The 22,263-nt window shown below is 32.1% G+C and overlaps 2 protein-coding genes across 3 annotated transcripts; both read right to left on the reverse strand.

Moving 5' to 3' along the window:
- Nucleotides 1–1,124: 1,124 nt before the first annotated feature.
- Nucleotides 1,125–4,218, reverse strand: LOC124543525 (organic cation transporter protein-like). Its single transcript, XM_047121749.1, has 4 exons — nucleotides 3,925–4,218; nucleotides 3,496–3,849; nucleotides 2,103–2,510; nucleotides 1,125–2,005 (listed from the first exon to the last, which is right to left on the reverse strand). The coding sequence occupies exons 2-4, from the start codon at nucleotides 3,840–3,842 to the stop codon at nucleotides 1,309–1,311; spliced, it is 1,452 nt and encodes a 483-aa protein (XP_046977705.1). The 5' UTR covers nucleotides 3,843–3,849; nucleotides 3,925–4,218; the 3' UTR covers nucleotides 1,125–1,308.
- A 4,639-nt stretch (nucleotides 4,219–8,857) lies between these two features.
- Nucleotides 8,858–21,185, reverse strand: LOC124543522 (organic cation transporter protein-like). Of its 2 annotated transcripts, XM_047121747.1 has the most exons (6): nucleotides 20,868–21,185; nucleotides 20,468–20,703; nucleotides 11,495–11,873; nucleotides 9,943–10,350; nucleotides 9,593–9,833; nucleotides 8,858–9,472 (listed from the first exon to the last, which is right to left on the reverse strand). In XM_047121747.1, coding segments are annotated over exons 2-6 (1,458 nt in total). In that variant the 5' UTR covers nucleotides 20,469–20,703; nucleotides 20,868–21,185; the 3' UTR covers nucleotides 8,858–9,043. The 2 variants fall into 2 exon arrangements, with proteins under 2 accessions (XP_046977703.1, XP_046977702.1); XM_047121746.1 differs by lacking the exons at nucleotides 20,468–20,703; nucleotides 20,868–21,185 and adding an exon at nucleotides 12,557–12,874.
- Between the last annotated feature and the right edge of the window lie 1,078 nt (nucleotides 21,186–22,263).

Below are 22,263 nucleotides of genomic sequence, written 5' to 3' on the forward strand. Positions count from 1 at the left end.
TTTTGTTTGTTTTATGATAGACGTCGGGATTATATTGATAATGAACATTAAAGTTTATTGCGTCCCGATATCCTACCTTCCTATTCGTCTTATTGACCTAAATAAAAAACTATTGATTTAAGCAAAATTATTGGGAGAAATACCTGCAGTTGTATATTGTCATCTATATATGAATGTTAAGTTATTATTTATATCTAGAACTAATCTCTAAAACCAAGACGCTGAATACATGGACATAAGACATACTATTATAGTTAAATTTTGAAAAGTCCCCATCGATCTCAAGTGTGTAGAGAATTTTGTGAGAATTTTGAAAACGAAAACCGTACGAGATAGCATTAGGACGTACCCCAAAGGCGACACGCAGGGTCTGTGGGAAATGAACAAGGAATGACGCACCAAAACGGGCGAGTGCGACGTAAGAAGCGAGGTCGAAGTGTGAGAGAGGTACCTACAACCGAGGTGTGCGAGTTGGAATATAGGAACGATGTCTGGAAGAGCTGGCAGATGTTTAAAAAAAGACGACGAATCTCCTTCCTCATAATATGTTCTCCGAGAGACGAGGAACATATTATGAGGAAAGCCTTTGGCGTGGATGCGGATGGATATAGAGGTAGAGGACGGCCAAGGAAACGATGGATGGATTGTGTGAAAGATGATATGGTTAGAAATAAAGTTACTTATGAGATGGTGTCTGACAGATAAGTATGGAAGGAGAAGACATGCTGAAATTGGGATAAAGGCAGGAGGATCATGATGGTGTTTTCTTTAATCAAACAAATATTACGTTTTTAAAGGGTGTGTATAATTTTGAGTATAATATTGTATTAAAGTGACGAATACGAAATAAAAATACTAGAAGTTTAGTGTATAGACATCCTTTTGGAACGAAACGCTTTTCGATACATATTATGTATAAATAACAGACACGATGAAATAAAATAACCATGCTAGAGAATAATTGAATGACAAGAAAAATAAATTATAAAACTGTATATAATAGAAAGAGAGAGAGAGAGGTAAAGAGAACACTTTTTTCTTAGGTAAAGATTTCTGGCAGTTCACTCCACTATAAGCCACGTAAAGAGACTTCATTCAAAAAATATACTCTATAATATATAAGGAGTGTATTATCAGTATATCATATTTTTACTAGAACTAGCTTAGAAGTACATGGTGTATTAAACTTTACAAAGTTATAGTGTTGTTTCTTGTTACAAAATAAATTTACAGGTATTAAGATCATTTATATATTCTATTTAACATTCACATTATAATTAAGACACATATAGCACAAACCATCTCCTATTAGCTTATGGTTTTAAGTTCCTTTGATTTTTCTGTTTGATCAATTGTATTTAAAAGTACAATGTCTTTAGTTTCAGGCAAGAAATAACATAAAAACGCAGCAAAGAATGCTAAAACAGTAAATATTACGATAGACACCCATTGTATTCCAATATTCACAACAAACGGTGCAATAAATCCGCCGACTCTCGCAAAAACTGATGCAAATCCCATAGCAGAATTTCTTACTACAGTTGGGAAAATTTCTGATGAATACAAATATGCCTGAACGAAGGCTGTGTGAGCTCCAAGCTGACCTATCAAGGCGAATGTTAATTCTAAGATTCGCATATCAGCCGGTATAAATATGAATACTAACAGAGAGACTCCAGCTACGACAAAACTTGTAATAACTGCGGTTTTTCTTCTAAGGTACAAAGAAGCTAAAACGACTAAGACCAATCCAGGCATGAGACTTACTGACGAAATAATGACATTAAGATAAATATTTCCTTGAAGCCGACCAATGTACTGATTGATGCCAAAGAATGTATGTGAACAGCACATCCAAACGCAGGCGATGATCAACGTATACGCTCTGATCTTCGGAGTTTTGAAAAGATCTGTATAATTTGCATGTTGCTTATCACTACTAGTTTGTGATTCCATTACAGCTCTGTCAACTAAAGTGGTTATGTTATTAGTTGGTCTTTTGTTTCTGAAAAACAAGAAACAACAATTAAAATAATTTTAAAAACCTTTTAAAAGATATGATATATCAATTTAAACATTGTTATTAACTAATTTTTACGTACTTTTTGGCGATGTGAGTTAATATTTGTACAGCCCTTTCTTTTTGGCCCATCGTTATCAACCATCTGGGTGACTCTGGTATTAGATAATAGTAAATTGTAACAAACGCCCAAGGCACAGACGTAGCCAGTTGGAGGTGTCTCCAATCGCGTAAATAGTAAGCGAACATGGGCAGCGTGAAGTAGCCTAATGCGTACGATATTTCAATTAACCCTGCTAAATATGGTCTAAAGGATTTTCCACTCAGTTCAATTATGATGATATAGCAGCAAAGTATTGTCCCACCAACAGCTGTTCCAATAAAAAACCGTGCTACGATGAACATCCATAATTCCGATGACGCTGAGGATAAGGCCACAAAGACAATTTCTGATGTGAGTGCCAGTAAGCAGGCAACTTTACGACCGTACCTGGAAAACAATGAAAAACTATTTAAATAAGTAATTTTATTGTATCTGTATATATTGAAGAAAATATAAAGAGAGAAAAACGTTGATACCTACAGCTTACGAAAGTAATACATAATAATGCGAGCAAATGAGAAGGAAAGGTAGAAGTGTTAATTACAAATCAAATCAAAAATTAATAAAATGAATAAAAATTTAACTAAATATTAATTCTATAACAAATAGAAAAACAAGAGTTATTTCACAGCATAAAAAAAATAAAAGAGAAATAAAACTGCAAATATAAACAAAGCAATTTGGATGTTTTATTCGTTTATTAATAGCATTTTGAATTAAACCATTAAAATTATCAATATAATCAAAGTATTTATTATACTTGCAAGAATATCGAAAAATAAAGGTATTATATGGGGACTTAATATGTGAATCATTCAAATGAAGTAACAAGTATTTCGCGAAAGTTGTCTAGGACATTGAAAATCCACGAGGAAGGCAGAACCGATTATATTGTGGAGCTATATTAAAGCAAAAATATCTGATTCACACCTTCACACTATGAAGTTTTACCTATATGTATATTCTTGATCATTCTCTATTTTTTGGATCTTGAGTTTATGAATGAATGAATGTATTATACTTTATTGTACACCACAAACAAAAACAAAAAAGAAAGTAACACAAAATTAATAACATACAAAAAGGTAAAATAGAATATAAAAAAAGTAGATTAAAAGTGTTGTACAACGGGCGGATTTATGGCTAATTAGCCATTTCTTCCAAACAACACAAATTTATAAACGGTTTTATAATACACAGTATATTTTTAATACACTTGAGAGAAGGGAAATACCAGAATTGTACCCAGCCAACTTTTCGACACCTTCATTTAATTGTAAAGCTTTTGTTGGTGCATTTGCTATTCGTACACGGCTTAAGCGGTACTTGGCTAAAAACTACAAACTAATAAAGCTATAAATTTAATTCATACCTATCAGATAACTGTCCATAGAACATACTGCCAAAAAGAATACCCACTTGCAACATTGATTGTGTCAAACTTGCTAGCTGCTCTCTTTCGCATATTAGATTCCAAGTACTGGTCACTGAACTCACAATAGTACTTTGGTCATATTGAGGATTTGCACACGGACAATGATTGGTCAAGTTATACGCATTTTCATCCATACACACATATTCAACACTTGGCATGATGAACACGACATTGGTCAGCTGGTATTCCGTAGGGAACCTGCCAAAGGTTATCAGAAAAAAAATCCATATTTGGTATTTTCCAAAACGACCTATGATCGTTTCTATCGCATCTTCAGCTGACATCTTAAAACTGAAAGAGAAATGGGTTTTTAAAAGTTATTGTTAATTATTTTCAATATAAAAGCATTTTATTTTGGTAAGTAACCTGTTCTGTTTTAGAAATGATTTATTCTGAAATATATGCACTATTTTCTCTCAAAACGCACTCATATTCTTAAGTTCTTTATATCGTCACAGATGTATTACGAATGAACGGCATTTCATATTGACATCAAATTAAACAAATCCGATACCTTATCTTTTGCTATCATACATTACATTAATACTAGATCACAAATTGTTACTTAGACTAATCAGGCGATAATTCACGCTAAAAATATAGTCTGCATGTGTATTATAAAATCCGTTTTGAGCTGTAACAGTAACAGCAGTAACAGCTATTAAATTTCCCACTGCTGGTCCTCCTCTCCCACTAAGGAGATGTTTTGGAACATATTCCACTACGCTGTTCCAATGCGGGTTGGTGGAATGCACATGTGGTAGAATTTCGATGAAATTAGACACATGCAGGTTTCCTCACGATGTTTTTCTTCATCACCAAGCATGAGATGAATTATAAACACAATTAAGCACATATAATATATAGCGGTGCTCGCCTGGGCTTGAAACCGCAATCATCGGTTAAGATGCACGCGTTCTAACCACCGGGCCATCTAGGCTCATAGCTTTGAGCTGGTAGTTTTTCATTGAATTAAAAAATGATTTGCGAGCCTAATTGAATAAAGAATATTTTGATTTTGACTGATTATTTCATTGTCTTCATATGTTTCATTTATGTTAGGTCCTCACTTATGAAATTAGCCTTTTGTCGTACTGACCACTTTGATTTGAAATATCTCCTCTTTGGTTAAGATTTCCAAATTCAAATTTATAATTTCATTTTGCTTGTTCATTTGCGTTTTGAACAGTTTGAATGACTTTTCAAAACTCAAATTTGATTTTTCCTCATTATTTTTGGTGGACTAGCACCGGTTTCGTTCAATACAGATTTCTAAAATATGGCCACCTATTACGGCATTCGCATGAAGAAAGAACTAGCTGCTAAACAATCAAGATTGGTCAATCGTTCTAAGCCTCTGCTTCTTCACGATAAGCCAAGACCATAATACACAACGCTCCGAGAGATCGTAGATCTCTGTATACATTTTATAAGAAAAAGTATCTTAAAGGATCCACAAATGGACAAGAAAGATCTTATAAGTATTCTTTTTTATCTTTAGAGGTATGGAACCATAGAAATTATCTCAGACAGACAATTATATTATATCTATATCATATATCAATAATGTTATAATATACATATCAAGATTAATGTGGGCTATCAGGACCAACTAATCCATTTGTTTTATCGCCATGTGTTTTATATTTCTATTAACGTAATAGATATAAAGAATCTAATACCAACTTTTATCTCCACCAAAAAATATCCCATTCAGGGAGGTACAAACTATTATCGATAGCTTCATTTGTATATTATTTATTTACATTATAATTGTTAATATCGAGCCCTTAAATATACAATTTAGTTCAGATATAAAAATATGAACTAAATATATATATTCATTTATATACACTTTTTTGTATAATCATGAACGTGTGAAATGTGAAGATTTCCTCCTGGAAGCATTTCCCGTTGAATCCGAATTTCGAAGCTTTGGGCAAAAATATGATACAGCCTCTCCACCAATACTGAACACATAAGGCGTTGTGTTTAATAACATTTCATTATTAGGTTTGGTTTTGGTTGATTTTAAAGTCAATCCGCGGTCAAGGTAATTTAGTTAGGAGAATAGAATTACAGTAAAGTACGCACAGGAGTTGCTGTAGCAGCGCTTTGATTGGAGCTTACAATACTGTATTAGGACCCTTATTTACTATCTACTAGGACTTTTCTTATGCTTAGTATTTCGTTCAGTCAGTATTCCGAGGTCCTCCTGCTCCTCGTAGTGTAATTGTTGTCAAATATGATTATGAGACTGAGTGAAAATGCATGCAACAGTGCTAACACACTCACAATAGTAGATACTGAGTTGCCTTTCCCCCCAGAGATTAACCACCGTGACTGAAATCGTTCAGGATATCATCATCATCTTCATTATCATAGAACCATAGGTGCCACCGACTCGATTGATCGGTATGGTTGAGACACTAAACTTAATTGAATTTAAAGCTAATAGTAGTATTAATTTCTTTGTTAATCCTTAACCTAGAACAACACAAACATTAAGAGTTAATAATAGGATAAAATAAAATAGTTGTTAGTATTCTAAACTATATATGTAATAAAATATGACACTAAATTAAATTGGTGTATTCACAACTTAATTTTATTAATTTTGATTTATTTACATAAGATTTAATAAAATGGACTAAACACAAACGTCAACAAACATTCAACATTTCAAATTAATAAGAACCGATATACTTTAAACCTGTCATACATCATACAAAAAATACATCCCTACACGAGTTAATGCATAGTTGCGTCATTATAACAGAAGGCGTCGTGAACACTTGTATAGACAGTACTTTTTAGGAGAATTAATGAATTACTTATATTTCTATTTAACCCTCCTTTTATCAGGATACTAGGGTCAGGATACCTTCAACTATGTATTTATATCGCTAGGTAGCGGGTTAACCACTGTGCTATTGGCGCTTCAAAACTATAAAGTAGGTAAGTATAAAAATGCTCTTTTTTAAAGTAGCTAACTTTAAAAAAGAGCATTTTTATATACCTACATAGAAGAAAAATTGACTACTTTAATCTATTCAATAAAATGTATTATATTTATTTATTTGACATCACATTATAATAAAACAAAGCGTCCGTAGTAAACATAAAAATAAAACTGTGGTTTTAAGGCTCTTTAACACACATCGTCGTGGTTAGGATTCCACATCTATAAAATACTTATTACATTATACAAGCGTACTTATACAAGCGTTAGACGCAATAAGAACCAGTAACAACAGATGACTTAGTGCTTAAAGATTTTATTTAGTATCTTAATAATAATTAACAAAAGTTAATCAATAAAAAGATAGTTCATCAATTATATATATGCTTTTTTTAAATCAATTCTGAAAGTTGCTCAACAGTTTATAACGATGATTGAACAGCACTTTATAAATTAAATATAAAAAAATTAAATTGTTTTTTTAATATGTTGTCCCTATATTGGATAAAATAGGGGCAATATATTAAAGGCACTTTTCGCCTTTCGCACCGCACCGCCTTCCCCATTGATTAATATTTTAACAAAATAAAAAAGAACATTTAATATTGATATGTTTAATTCACTGATTTAGGTTACTAGAACCCGTGGTCAGAACACGTGTATCTTAACCGACGATTGTGGGTACAATCCTTTTAAATTCGGTGAATGAAAATATAGTGGGGAAACCTGCATGTGTCTAATTTCAATGAAATTCTAAAGCGTTGCGGAAAATGCATCGTAGCAACGTGGAGAAAAATGCTCCTAAGCCTATCTAATCTACTCGAAAGGAGAGGAAACCTCGGTCTAGCAGTGGAAAATTTACAGGCTGTTACTATAACATTATTTAATTGAGGTGGGTGGTATGTTTGTAACCGGCTTTATTTCATAATGTTTTACATGAAAAAACTCATTAAAAACTTATGAATATTATTAATATGTGTTATACTTAAATAGCTTTTATCAGTTATACAAAGTCTCCTATCGAAATTGAGAAATAATTGAGACTGATGAGGATGACCTTTAAAAAGAAGGCATTATAAAAGGAGTTATACTAAGTAATTTGTATTGTAAGATAAATACAAAGCTAATAAAGTGACATAATTGTTTACACGACACATTATGTGCGAACCCATGTGAAACAGGTTTTATAGAACGAAAATAACAACGCACTGCATCATATTTTGTTACTAATCGTGAATACCCGAATTAAATAACAGTTAATCAGTCAAGGTAGACAAAATATGGTAATTAAACATATGTATATGTATTTAAGCAAAAGGATTTGCATACATAATCATTAAAGTAATTCAATTTAATAGCATTTGACGACCTCCGTGGTCGATTGGTGTGTACACCGGTTTTCATAGGTACGCCACTCCGAGGTCCCGGGTTCGATTCCCGGTCGATTCAATGTAGATTATCATTAGTTTTTTATGTTGTCTTGGGTCTGGGTGTTTGTGGTACCGTCGTTACTTCTGATTTTCCATAACACAAGTGCTTTAGCTACTTACCTTAATCATCAGGATCAGAGTAATGTATGCGATGTTATCTCATATTTATTATTTATTTATAGCATTCATTTGTATATGGTTAAGGACTTAATGTCAATAATTCATATGTTAATAAATATTATTTAAACAAATATTACCAACGATATTTAATAGCATTATTAATATTCCTATCTTATTCTATTGTGTGCGGTTAAAAAGGATAGCAACAGGGAGTATCCAATGTCACTATATATTCTGTAATCAAGAATAATAAGAATTAATCCAAGCAATTATTTATAATGATTTAATCATTACCGTTTTGCCCTAGGGGCACACGGGCCACGGCGCACGGGGCAGGGTCCACGGTTCATTTGTAACGTCCTCGATGTTTATATTTGGGTATCAGTTATCAATGTGTTTCTTTTTCTTTTAATTAAATTCAGTATATAGTTATATTCTATACTTTTTAATGTACCTTCCTAGAGTTCTTTAGAGTCTAAGTGCAATAGTAAGAATCAGAGCGTAAATGGACTATTGTTCCAGATGGACGCTGTATGTATTATTACTACAGCTAAAAAGGGCACTGAACGCCTTTTTTACAAAGAAACATCAAAATTAACAAAGGAATTTCCACATAATTAAACATTTCAAAAAGTTCATTGTAATAATTCTGTAAAAGTGATTTAATAAAACGAAATATTTTTTCTTACAAATCTTTAATAAATATTTTATAATACATTTAGATTTAACACTAATTATCACAGCCTATTTGTATAGACATTGATATAACATTTCAATGGACTTATTTAAAACAATAATAAACAACTTCTGGTACAAAAACCATATTATTGAACACCGTAATGCATCTTCAACGCTTTTGATATGTATTTTTGTGAACTTATCCTTAAAACATTAAATACTTTATTTTGTTATATAACTATACAATAGCCAAAACCTCAATATCTATTTAATATCTGTCAGTCAACTCGAGAGATTATGCTTCACCTTCTTCTAATGTATCCGGTAGTTTCTTACCACGAGTGTCTGGTAATATAATACAAAGACATGCTCCAATAAGTGGTACGATACCAAATGCCAGCGGAGGCAACCAAGCACTTGTATGGGCCAAGGTAGCCACAAATGGAGCCACCATAGAACCCACTCTAGCAACAGTGGACGAGAGACCAACTCCAGAATTCCTTACAACAGTAGGGAATAATTCTCCTGCGTATAAATAAACAGTGGCAAATGATATACTCATGCCCCATAATCCGACGCAACCGAGGGTCAAATGACTGGCTGTCGACGTCGGCACGACGGTGATAAGAAGACAACTAAGACCAGTGACGCAGTTTGAGCTCATAAGAGTTATCTTTCTTCCAAGGACCTTGTTAGCGTATATTGAAATGATTGTACCCGGCACCTAGAAGAAAAATAAAAAATAATGAGGCTATATTGATAAGTGTGTAAACCACAAATGTTAAATTTGTAAGATTTTTGGATAAAGCTGTACATCATATTTTAAATAATATATTATAATTACCAATATGGCAGCAGAGATTGCGACATTGGAGAATATGTTCCCTGAGACGTGTCCGATATATTGTGAAACGCCAAAGAAGCAAAATCCACAGACGAACCAATTGAAACAAATGGCGATCGTGCGTGCTCGTAGTCTTGGTGTTCGGAACAGGGCGAGGAAAGACGCTCGCTCTTGGACACTACTGACTTCAACAACCATCTTTTGGATCGACGATTCTATATTTTCCGTTGGGCGTCCATTCCTGCGTTAAACGAAATAAAACAATTACAACACCAAGTAATGTGAACACATTCAAACATTACGATATTTTTTTCTAAATATATAGATTTGAAGTCAGAAACAATAAATACCTTTTGGCTGCTGTTTTCAAAATTTTAAGCGCATCATCAACTCTTCCTGCAGTCATGAGCCATCTTGGCGATTCGGGAAGTAAAAAGTAATAACTTAAAAATAATATAGAAGGCAGTGATATGGCTAATTGAAATGTGTTCCAGTTTCTTAAAAAGTATCCAAACAGAGGCAGCGTTAAATGTCCGAGGTTAAACGGTATTTGATAAATTATTCCAATCATATCTCTGTACTTTGTGCCGATTAATTCCATAGTGAGAACGAAACTTGTCACCATCGTTCCGCCAGTAGCGACAGCCAGCAAGAATCTTAGCGAAGTGAACATGTACCAATTCACTGAATAAGCTGTTGTTACTCCCGCTAAGAGCTGAAGGAATACGGCTGCCAAAAATGGATTTCTTCTCCCAAACCTGAAACATGATTTAATTCGACTATGTAAGCTTTCATAATTATCGCGTTAATTCAATCTTTCGTTCTGATATAAGATCCCTATGATTATCAATGTCTCATGTTTTAAGGTTATCGTTTTTGTAAAAGTCAATACGTATTAAGTGTAAACAAAATACACGCACTGTTTATATTTCTATTACTCATGATACGTTTAGAATAAACTGGTTCTCATGATGTAATTCGATATTTCTTGTTATATACTTTAACAACACGGTATATGTTTTATGTAACTTCTCTGTTAATACTTAAACATTAGTTGCTTTACACAGTGGCGGATTTACAAATTTGCCGCTAGTAGGCTATTCGATTTTTGCCGCCCCTACTGACTTCTAAAATTCGATACGTTTGTTTAGTTCACAATCACAATTTATTCTGGAAATGAAAAATTATGATATGTTTTCTATCGTCGTCATTAGGTACATCGGCTTTTTCCCGTATTTAGTATGATTATGAACTAGGTGAGATGTCTGTCAGTTACTAGATTATTTTTGCAACCCATTACATAGTGACGAGTATACGGAACATATAATTATAAGATTTTTTTAATACTGTAAGATAAAGACAATTTGGGCAAAATTTGCCGTCCCTCTAAATTAGCTGCCCTAGGCTCCAGCCTACTTAGTCTATTGGTAATTTCGCCACTGGCTTTACATGCAATTGGGGCAGTATCCTATTGAACGCCATCTGTTAAAGTACTCTCATCCGGATCTCAAGTGAGTTCGACTTGAGAGCTTGCGCCGGATGCGCCAATTTAGTTAAGATTGAACCCAGCTAACGACGCCGAGCCGAAATGGCCCAGTAGTTAGCACGCGTGCATCTTAACTGATGTTTGACTGGTTCAAACCCAGCCTAGTACCACTAAATACTCATGTGCTTAAATTGTGTTTATAATCCATCTCGAGCTCGGTGGTGAAGGAAAATATCGTTAGGAAACCTGCATGTGTCTAATTTCATAGAAATTTTGCCACATGTGTATTCAACCAAGCCACATTGGAAAAGCGTGGTGGAATGTGTTCAAAGGGAGAGGAGGCCATAGTTTAGCAGTGGTAAATTTACAGACTGTTGTTGTAACGATGTCTTTACAAAATTATAAAGTATACCAACCTGTCGGAAAGATGTCCGAACACCATGTTTCCAACAAGAATGCCAAGCATAAATATCGTCTGTGTAAGGTTTTTAAGCCACGCTCTGTCGCAGATAAGATCCCATTGTGATATGATCGTGTCACCAAATACACTATGGTCGTATTTGTATTTGGTGCAATCAGTGTAACATTTGTTGTCAAATGTGTCATTGTTAGAGCAAGTGTAGCCCATGGGAGGTGCTAGGAATATAATACTCATTTGATGCCAGGCAACGGGGAATTTGACGAGAAATACGACGAAACATATCCATAATTGCCATTTTCCGATCGCACCGATGGCCTTCGTCATTGGATCCGCATCCTTCTGACTTTCAGCATCTTTTTTTTCGTTCTCCAACACTGTAAATAACAAAAGAAAATGTCAAAATAAACTTTATATTTTTACTTCTAAATTTTATTCAACATTTGGAACATACAAATAGTCTAGACTTACATAGTACTAAATCATATTAATATGTGTCATATACGAAAATACAACAACAAGGTTTTTTTTTATTTAAATAAAATCTAATAATATGATTCGTTTGTTTTTAATGTGCTTGTTTTTTTTTTTTAATAATATTTACATCAGACCAAGGAGGTACGTAAAATGTGTTGTGGTTGTCCGTGACTTTTTTTTTTACATAAATTTAGATAAGGTCGTATCTTGTGATCTCAATTTAACTCGTTTAATCGTAATAATATGTGTTCAGCAATATAATTTTGTCTTATCAACACAAATAACATTGGCAGATTTAGATTACTAATTTTTATTATAATTAAAGAAACCGTTATTTCAAAAAGAGCAAAACAGTTTTCGACTGATTTATTTTTGTTATTATATATCTTTATCTATGTTTATATTATTTGTGTTTTATTAACCATGTATGTATAAATACGTACGTACGAATGTGTATTGAAAATTAATATTAATTTAAAAAAAAAATTAATTTGAAATATTTTAGGTTTTTGCAATGGAAAATCTGTATTCACCTCAAAAATCAAAAACTTTTAGGTATAATTTCTTATCACAAATAACTCACCTAATTTCTCAACAACACTTAACTCTTCTTCCCTATTAGACATAACTAGTTTCTTTACCACTTTTTTTTAAATAACTAGCACAAAATAAAAACTTTTAAAATCAGAACAACTACGCAGCAAAAGCGATATTAACAACTGTCGGGCGTTGAATGAATTAAGAATGTTTCGGCATTCGGAGGCGCATAGTATTAAAGGCCAAATTTTAATCTCCGAAAATCTTACTCCTAAAACGGAGACATTCAATATGCTCGAAATCATAAAACACGAGAGAAATCAGCAGCATTCTTGCATAAAAATTACACATTTTAATAATAATTCTATCGAAATCAGCGACTTGTTTTATATTCATTTCTAGCTTTGAAAAGAAGATTTTTGGTCTATATTTACTAACTATAGGTTCCCTTCGCATGGATAGAATAGAAGTTTACATAAAACATTAATATCGCAATAGGAACTAGCTCTATGTACTAACTATTGGTTAACATGGCACGTCAGTAAATCACCCATTTTAAATCAATGATATTATATTATTATTATTAGATAGTATGAAACAAATTCGTTTATCCTTATCCCTATGTATACTTAGCTCTTTAAAGTTACGCAACTGTTTATTATTTTTATTAGGTAGACTGATTCGAGAGAAAGGTTTGTGTATGTATCATGAATATGGACAATTTAGTAAAGAAAAACTGATAATTTTAGAAGCTTCTACGGTGATGTCATAGCATTGCACTCGTGCGAAGCCTGGAAGGTCGTCGTTTCTCATAAATCATTCTGTACATTAACGAAATTCATTTGAAAATCCTTTCGGTTTTTATTACGTTCAAAAAGATATAGAAATACCATTGAATTGTATATTATTTTTTTACATACTCATGTGTCAAAGCCTTTTTTAGTTTTATCTTACACGTGTCGATCATCTTTATATCCATAAATTTTATTTAACTGCAACTGTAAAAACCGCAAACAGTGCTAGAAATATTTTTGCCAGGTTCTCGCACAATGCGTTATCTATGATTTTATGGTCATTTTCAAGTAATATTCTAGTAATAAGTAAGAAGTTTGATTGATTTGGTATCCTAAGATACCGTTGATTATAGATGTAAGAATCAATAATGTCTCATAATTTTGCAAGTTTGAAGATCAAAGAGTATGTTTTTATTTTGGAATATTACAAATAATTCAGATAAGATAGTCGAATTTAAACTATTCGGTGATAATTATAATTAAAGGTCGAAGTATAATTATAAAGGTTATGTTTTTAATATAATATAAACAATACAAGAGATAATATACCTAGAAATTAATAATTGGGTATTGCATTAAGGAAATTTAGTTAATCGTCGCCATATTGTTACCAGTAAGACAAACTTTCCATGTCGAAATTTTTGATATGGATCGATTTAAAAAAATACAGTTAATGTAATTTTGAAGTCTAAATTGGATTTTGTGGAACAAGTCTAGATGTTCCTGTTAATGTGGTCGTAAGTATTTAAAAAAAAATCATCGTGATATAACTTTACCTAACGTACACCTATAATCCAATTGAAAATCTTGTTAATACACAGCCTTCTGAATACAGATAGTTAAATGGGGAAACTATGAAGAGAAAATGAATGCAATGAAATCAAATCAATGTTCTAATTCTTGATTATCAAATGAAAAAAATCTCTCATAACTTTTTTCCGTTTCAACTAAGTGCATTTTGATCATTTAGTAATTTAGTATTAATTAAGTAGTATTTATTTTCAGGGTTATCATACACTTGTATGATATATCAACCATCCGTGAAAGAGTTATTAATTTAATAACTGTTCTGTCACCTCCTATGGTATCTTAGCAAATTATATTATTGTAAAACCAATTTCATCTGATGCGTGATCTATTTGCTTTATATAAAAATGATTTAATTTTAATTCAAATTTACTAAACAAATCAAATTATACTTGATCAAGGAGGCGAGGAGGAGATTGATTTCTATTAAATTTAATGATAGGTGGTGAATCGGTAAGACACTTTTATCGATAAAATATCAAAGATTATTTATTTAGTTAAATAATTATTTTATTTAGTTAATAAATTTCACACTTTCTATCATCTGTATAAGTGTTTATGGACTAAACGGCCTTATTTACTTAAAATGTGACTTAGATTTATTAAATGTGAAAGAAAGAGATACATTTTTCATTATATTAATATTAGCAAAAAAAAATCCATATCTTAATAATATTTAGACGCAATTTTTTGAAAAAAATAATTATTAAAAACTAAAAGTTAAAATGAGTTTACAAACCTTATCATCGCGTTATAATATTTTATAGGTACGAGATAATAATTTAAATGGCGAATATATTTAGGGAAATAAAACATGCTCTTTGCACTCAGTTATTGCGAACGGTTTTTCACGAGTTTGATAAGACAGTCGTGACCTTTCGCTTCGAGATAATAAACACAAAGTTGATACATCGCCATTGAATGCTGTCTACTCGATACGGCGTGGACAACCTTTGTGTACTATCTAGACGGGACAAGCCTCCGTCGAAGATAAATACTCTGTACGAGCGACACGTTTTGACTTTGACACTTTTCATCATCAGATTATTCTTTTTCATTTTCTTATACTTGAAATCCATCATCATGATTAACTTGCTTTAATTCTTTTACCTTATGCAATAACTAGCGACCCGCCCCGGCTTTCCATGCGTACTTGATATGTGACGTATATTATGACCAAATTACGTATAATAATTATAAATTGTCCACGTATTATTCTGATGTATAAACCTATATTACTGTAAAATTTCATCCAAATCCGTTAGAGCATCCGTTTTTCGTGAAAGAGTAACAAACATACACATATCCATCCTTACAAACACGAATTTATAATATTAGTAGGAAGGATGTTTGTTATAAAAGAATAACTACAAAGTTTGCTTTTTATGTTTTGCCGTGGTTAGCTTTTAACAATATTGATCTTGTATAATTATTTTTGAGTATTCTTGAATATGTCATAATTGTCATAGTAATAATGATGTAGTCGTTAACAATTTGTTAATATATCAATTAAAAATAATCATTAAATTAACAGCCATAATTCGCATTATTTTTTTTTTACTTCACCATAATGTTCGGGGCACTCCTTGCTGTCTTATGGTTTATAATTTGAGTATCTATGTACATTGTACATATATAAAAAGCTTCATTAGTTCGGATCCAGGGCCGGATTTAGCATGCCGCGATCTTTATGCAATTTATGTCTCAAGGATCGTTTTCTGGCTTATTAAAATATATTTTTCTCTAACAAAACGCAATTTTATTCATAATTACGATTCAAATGAGAGAATTGTTTGGCTTGATTCTTATTAAAACTTTATTATCCAAGTTTTATTACAAACAACTACAAACAACAACAGTCTGTAAATTTTCCACTGCTGGGCTAAGGCTATTTCTCTCTTTGAGGAGAAGGTTTGGAACATATTCAACCACGCTGTTCCAATGGTTGGTGGAATACACATGTGGCAGAATTTCTATGAAATTAGACACATGCATCTTTCCTCACGAATTTTTTGTCTCACAGCCGAGTACGAGATTAATTATATACACAAACTAAGCACATGCATATTCAGTAGCGCTTGCCTGGTTTTGAACCCACAATCATCGGTTTAGATGCACGCGTTGTAACCATTGGTCCGTCTCGGCAGTTTTATTACGCTTGTGGATAATCCGTCCCTGTTCTCATAGCAATTTAGTTAATACGGTCAGCGAAAACATAATAATGCCGCTTGTAATCACTACAATGGATGTTATGAACCTACTGAAGGTTAGGTTTTTAATATATTTCGTTTGGTGATTGGAATTTTATTAAGTAATATCGTAAGTCTAGCTTATGAGTGATAATTGTTAATTTTACATAGCACTAAACTATATAAATGTCTTAATGTATGCAGTGTCACCAGTGTCTAAAATACTTTTGTGTAGTAATGTGCCCGATGGATTTTCCTATTAGCAACATTTCTGGAACCATACCATAGTGATTTTATAGTATTTGGGTAACCTGTTCTGCCTATGTGACTGTTTAACTTTTGGCAAGTGGAAGGATTCATTTCTAGGAAAAAGAGATGTATTCAGACTAAGACGCGCCCTTCAACGTTAATTAATACCGGCGTGCATTATTATGAATCAGAGATGCACGTGCTTGAAGGATGTTTTCGTGTGTAATACGTTAAAAATACAAACACATATGTATTTATAAGTTTATTACCCTTATTTCAGTAAATAGATCATTTTGTCACATAATTTTTTTATTAAAACGAAGAGATAGGAAAGCATTTTGTTTAAACATAATTAGATGATTATTTTTTTGTAACATTTATTTTTATTCTATTTTGATAACAAAGAGAAAAAATAATGAAAGACTTTGCGTTTGTTTTGCAGAGAACCACCCGGTTACCAGTATCCTTACAAAAAGGGAGGTCATTGAACTCGTTTCCGAGAAATATTTTATTACCGGCAAATTAGTTAAAAATTGCCATTTCGTAAGTTACGGGCAGAGTTTATTTACTGAGATGAAAAACGACAAGATGTTTTGTAGGATCGTTTTTCTTAATAGCTATTAAAATGGAGTTTCAAAAATTATGATTTATTAAAACGGTTTTTTATTAATATGCTTATTTGTCTCATACTGATTTGCATAATATATGCAAATCAGTATTGGACACACTTACAATACAACCTAAATAAACTGCGTGGAATCGACTGAATAGTTTTTAATGTTTACATATTATTAATTATTTTTTCCGATTTTTATTTTTTTATTCCAAAATTGATAATGTTTATTTTAATACCAAAATCGCCAAACTCTTTGAAGCCAATTTCCTTTGAATTTTTTAAAAGCACCTTTAGACTGTTAAATAAACTGTTAAATATTGGGTTTCTTTTCAAATTGTTTTCATATTATTCTGCTCTAATGCGTAACATGTTTATTTATTATTTTATTTTTATGTAAAACTTGTTTATATGATTAGAGAATAAAATTGGAATTTGTTTACAATGCGTGATATAACGCATGAGCGATACGTTCCTTATTGTGTGAAATAATTAAAACAACAGCTTTATTATTAAATAATTGTCTATTCTCTATTTTGTTTACGAATACTTAAAGACAATAATAGACTAATGAATGCCGCTAATTATAGAACACAAATAAATCTATACTTAAAAGCTAGTTCGTTAGATTTTTGGTAACTATTTAAATTTTTTGTTATCTTAGTAATGTGTTATTAATTCTAATGCATTATTATCCTTGTCAATTATAACTGACGTGGGAACTGCAAAAGATTAATCATGATATAAATAAAAAAGACAATCTTTTATTTCGCAGTATTTTACAACAAAAATCTTTATCTGAGCGTTCGGCGTCTGGACATTAAACTTGAGGTTAAACTAAAATAAATATCAAATACTTGGCCTAGATAATAAGGGTGATGAAATTGTGTGATCGTTTACATAATCAAATAATAACATTAATTGTTATCCAATACGTCGGGAAACCGAGTAGCCGATGGACTTAACGGATTTAACAGGAAAGGACTGGAAAATTATTGCCAGGAACAGAATTGAGTGGAAAGGATTGGAGGGGTCCATAACCAATAACAAAAACTAACCTTTTTTAACATTTAGGTATAAGTAAATCACTAAAAATTTAACAATCTACTAACAAATACCTACATATCAACTGGAAAATGTATGGTTATGGAAAAAGAGGCTTTTTTATTCATTTTATTTTAACTTGTAGGGATATATACGAGTACATCGGATGTTTTATTATTTATATTAAGCCTAGAACGGGAACTATTATCCTTAAAGGAGGTTTCAGTTATATATATCTTTATTTTATTTCAGTAGCTGAGTTAACGCAATGGCTAGACCATTAAATCTTTAGAAAAAATGCGCTTCACACGGAAGTTTATATCCAGACAAGCACAAAAGAATTTTCATATGATTAATTTGAATTTTTAATTCAGCTCACATTCGGCAAGAATATCGAGACAAAATATATCAAACTGTATTGAAGTAGCGTGGTGGAGTAACTATGAGCAGAGTAACATTCCCAGCTGTGGGAAACTTACAAGCTGGAATTTCAGTTATTATTTTAGTATATAATGTTATCAGAACATGACATTTCAAAGTACTCTATGTATTGAGTAGTAAATCATAATGTTTTCTTCCGTTTTCCTTTCCCATTTCGGCAAAGTTGCCTGTTCTCTTACAAACAGTCTTATTTTAAGTGGAATAAGCGTGGGGGTGAAAGTAGCGTTCTCTCTAATAAAAATATCAATTATCCAATTTCTTTAGTCTTGTAATCGGGTAATTGGGTTTTTTGAAACCACTTAATTAAGAATGATTAAGACGAGAGAAGTGACTGCGTGGAACGTTGCAATACACAGATATGTTCGCAAGGAAAGGCCGCTCATAATCTGATGGGACAAGAATGAAATCATTGCTGACTTTCAATCACCCAAAATCTTTTTTAAGAACGACTTACATTTAAGCACTGAACCCTGTGAGCTAGCCACTAGACGATGCAATGAGTATAACACAATACATTGCGAGCGAAACATTATTTTATATTTTTTTATAATATACCGTTTTTGTTCCCATCAACGTTTTTTATACTAATTTGAATGAGTTAAACGATTACATTTTGTGGGAATCTTTTTACTTCACGCATGGTGAGCGCTGTTTAAATTGAAAATGTTTTGTATAGCTACGATATATTGTTAGAACAATGTCTATTTAACTGTTTTATAAGAAGAACTATTAAAGGAAAATTTTATTAAAATCGAAGTTATAATTAAAGCGGAAAGTCTTGCAATTTAATGTTTTTTAATAATAATAAATATTGGACATCATCACATACATTACTCTGATAGTAGATAGTAAGTAGCTAAAGCACTAGTGTTTTGGAAAATCAGAAGTAACGACGGTACAATAAACACCAACCCAAGACAACATAGAAAACTAGTGAACTTTTTCTACGTCTCAGCCGGGAATCGAACCCAGGAACTCGGAGTGGCGTATCCATGAAAACATGTGTACACCACACACCACTCGACCACGGAGGTCGTATTATCATTTATCATCAAAAGACATTAAGTATCCAGAGGCTGACATTCACCGTGCGGAATTACGGAAATATATTGTTTCCGGAGTCGCCAATAGGACGAAATGAGACGGATAAGTGTTTAGAAGTTCACCTTGTTGTGATATATGTATTTAAAGAAAATACAAATAAATTATCACTTACTTCCTACAATATTCCGGAGAATTCGTTAATATACGTCAAGAAAGTCGGATGTGATTATAAACCGAATTTAAAAGGAGTCTTGAAATAGTCAAGTCAGTTATATCTAGTTAACTATATTTTTAATTTATTCGGTTTATTCCGAATAATTCGTTAATAGAAGTAAAGAAAGTCGGATGTGATTATAAACCGATTTAAAAAAGAGTCTCGAAATGTAGCTTATAATTATCTATAGATAACTATATTTTTAATTTTTTATTTTTTATACCATACATCTCGTAAAAAATAATAACCCTAATTAAGTACTAATATTATATATTACTGTTTTTGTAAATGTTGAAAAAGAGTAATTACTGAATTTCTTGCCGGTTCCTCCCGGTAGAATCTACTTTCCGAACCGGTGGTAGCTTCACGTAATAGAAAAAAGTTGTTAAGTGACGATTCAAAAGTGCTAGTAAGAGCCTACTTGTATAAAGTATGTTTTGATTTTTTTTTTTTTTTGAGTAGATAATATAGAAAATAATAGTGAGGCATTTGTATGTTCCTAAAATAACAACCAAACAAAAATATTTTTTTCTAACAAAAAATATAAAAAAAATTAACTTACTTTTATGTGATCCCTTTTAATTCGTGAATAAACACAAAATATAACTTTGTCACACAAAACGGCGAGAAACGCGTGCCGCAGCTGTTCGGGCGGCGCTCAAACACGTATTGGCTGGGAAACGTTTTGTCACCGTATATACGCGGAACGATCCTCTATGACGAAACCGAGGAAAACCTATCTACCTCGGATAATGTGCACCCACCCGTGGAGATCAAAATCACAAACGATAATCGCACCTATTGCAAACACAAAAAGGTCGATTATAAACAAACAAAAAAACGGCACATATATAATCGTGCAATTATCGACCTAAACACAAATGTTTATATATCTAACTCCTAGTGCGAGATTAAACGTCGTTGAAAAATACCATATTTTAAATACAAGTTTTGATACTTACGTACAGATGAAATCTCAAACGTAAAAACACGCGGGATTTCCCCGTCTTATTAAAAAAATACAATTCTTTAATGCGGTATTTTTTTTCTAATATAAAACTCAGTTAATAAATATCTATGTATCTATTTTTTTGCAACGGGCTACGTCGGTCTCCTGGTTGGCTACAATGCACTTAAAAATGATGGTAGTGGTACTGTTATTAGTGGCGCGAGGTAAATCTTAAATCTCATGATTAGGAAACCCATAAGTTTTTAATAAGTAATTTCTTTTTGAAGTACAAGCACATTGTATTTTTATCACTAATGGGGTTATGAGTTTTATTTAAATGCTATTAACACTATATATTAGTACTAATTACTACTACTCCAATGAAGACTATAGAGACATATAGCCTTCTGGTGTATTGTCAAATCTTATATAAACGAACTAATCAAATATTTAGATATATACATAATATATACAGGAACATATATGTACTTGTCGGTTCAATGTTTCGTGTGCTCTTCCTAAGATAAAAACATGTATAATGTATATGTTTTTTAATCTAGATTTAGCCTTCCTACCTTATATTTGTCTCATGTAGATAAGATAAGACAAAAATATCCTCTGAGCTACTAAATTTATTAATGAAAGAACAGAAAGTAATTTTAAGTTTACCGCCCGAAATATATCATACTTATGTAAATATTGTTTATCATATTACGGATGATTTGCCCAGCGATTTACAAACAAACATACTCTAGGAAATACAGGCGTATGTTTATTTATGTAAACGTAAACAGCGTAGTCAATAATCGTCTGACTGAAAACCGGTATCAACTAATTAATAGGAGCTTATATTGCTTAAATCTTGATTTTCCTCGTAAAGTTCTAGGCGTCACTATTTATACCTATAAAATATAATAAAATTGGAGTGTCTGTTTGTAATATTAACATAATAGATTTTTATTAAATCCATTTGTATGCATACACGGTACACATACCAAAATAATATTTCTTATAATTTTTGTCTGTCTATCTGTTAGTTCCGACTAATCTCTGGAAGTGGTGGATTGATTTTGACGGGACGTTCACTGGCAGATAGCTGATGTAATAATAAGTAACTTACAATATAATAATAAAGTCACACGGCAACGTCCAAATACTTTCCAGTACCGTACGCAACCCTCGCGCATGCCACCACTCTGCTGTTCATTTTAGGTGCCTCCTATACGACTTAATATCAAAAAAGCTACCTTATACAAAGTAAGTAGTAAAGTAAGTAAAGTAACAGCCCGTAAATTACCCACTGCTGGGCTAAGGCCTCCTCTCCCACTAAGGATAGGGTTTGGAACATATTCCACCACGCTGTTCCAATGCGTGTTGGTGGAATGCACATGTGGCAGAATTTCGATGAA

This window comes from Vanessa cardui, chromosome 3 (genome assembly GCF_905220365.1).
Source record: "Vanessa cardui chromosome 3, ilVanCard2.1, whole genome shotgun sequence".
NCBI classification, from domain to species: domain Eukaryota; kingdom Metazoa; phylum Arthropoda; class Insecta; order Lepidoptera; family Nymphalidae; genus Vanessa; species Vanessa cardui.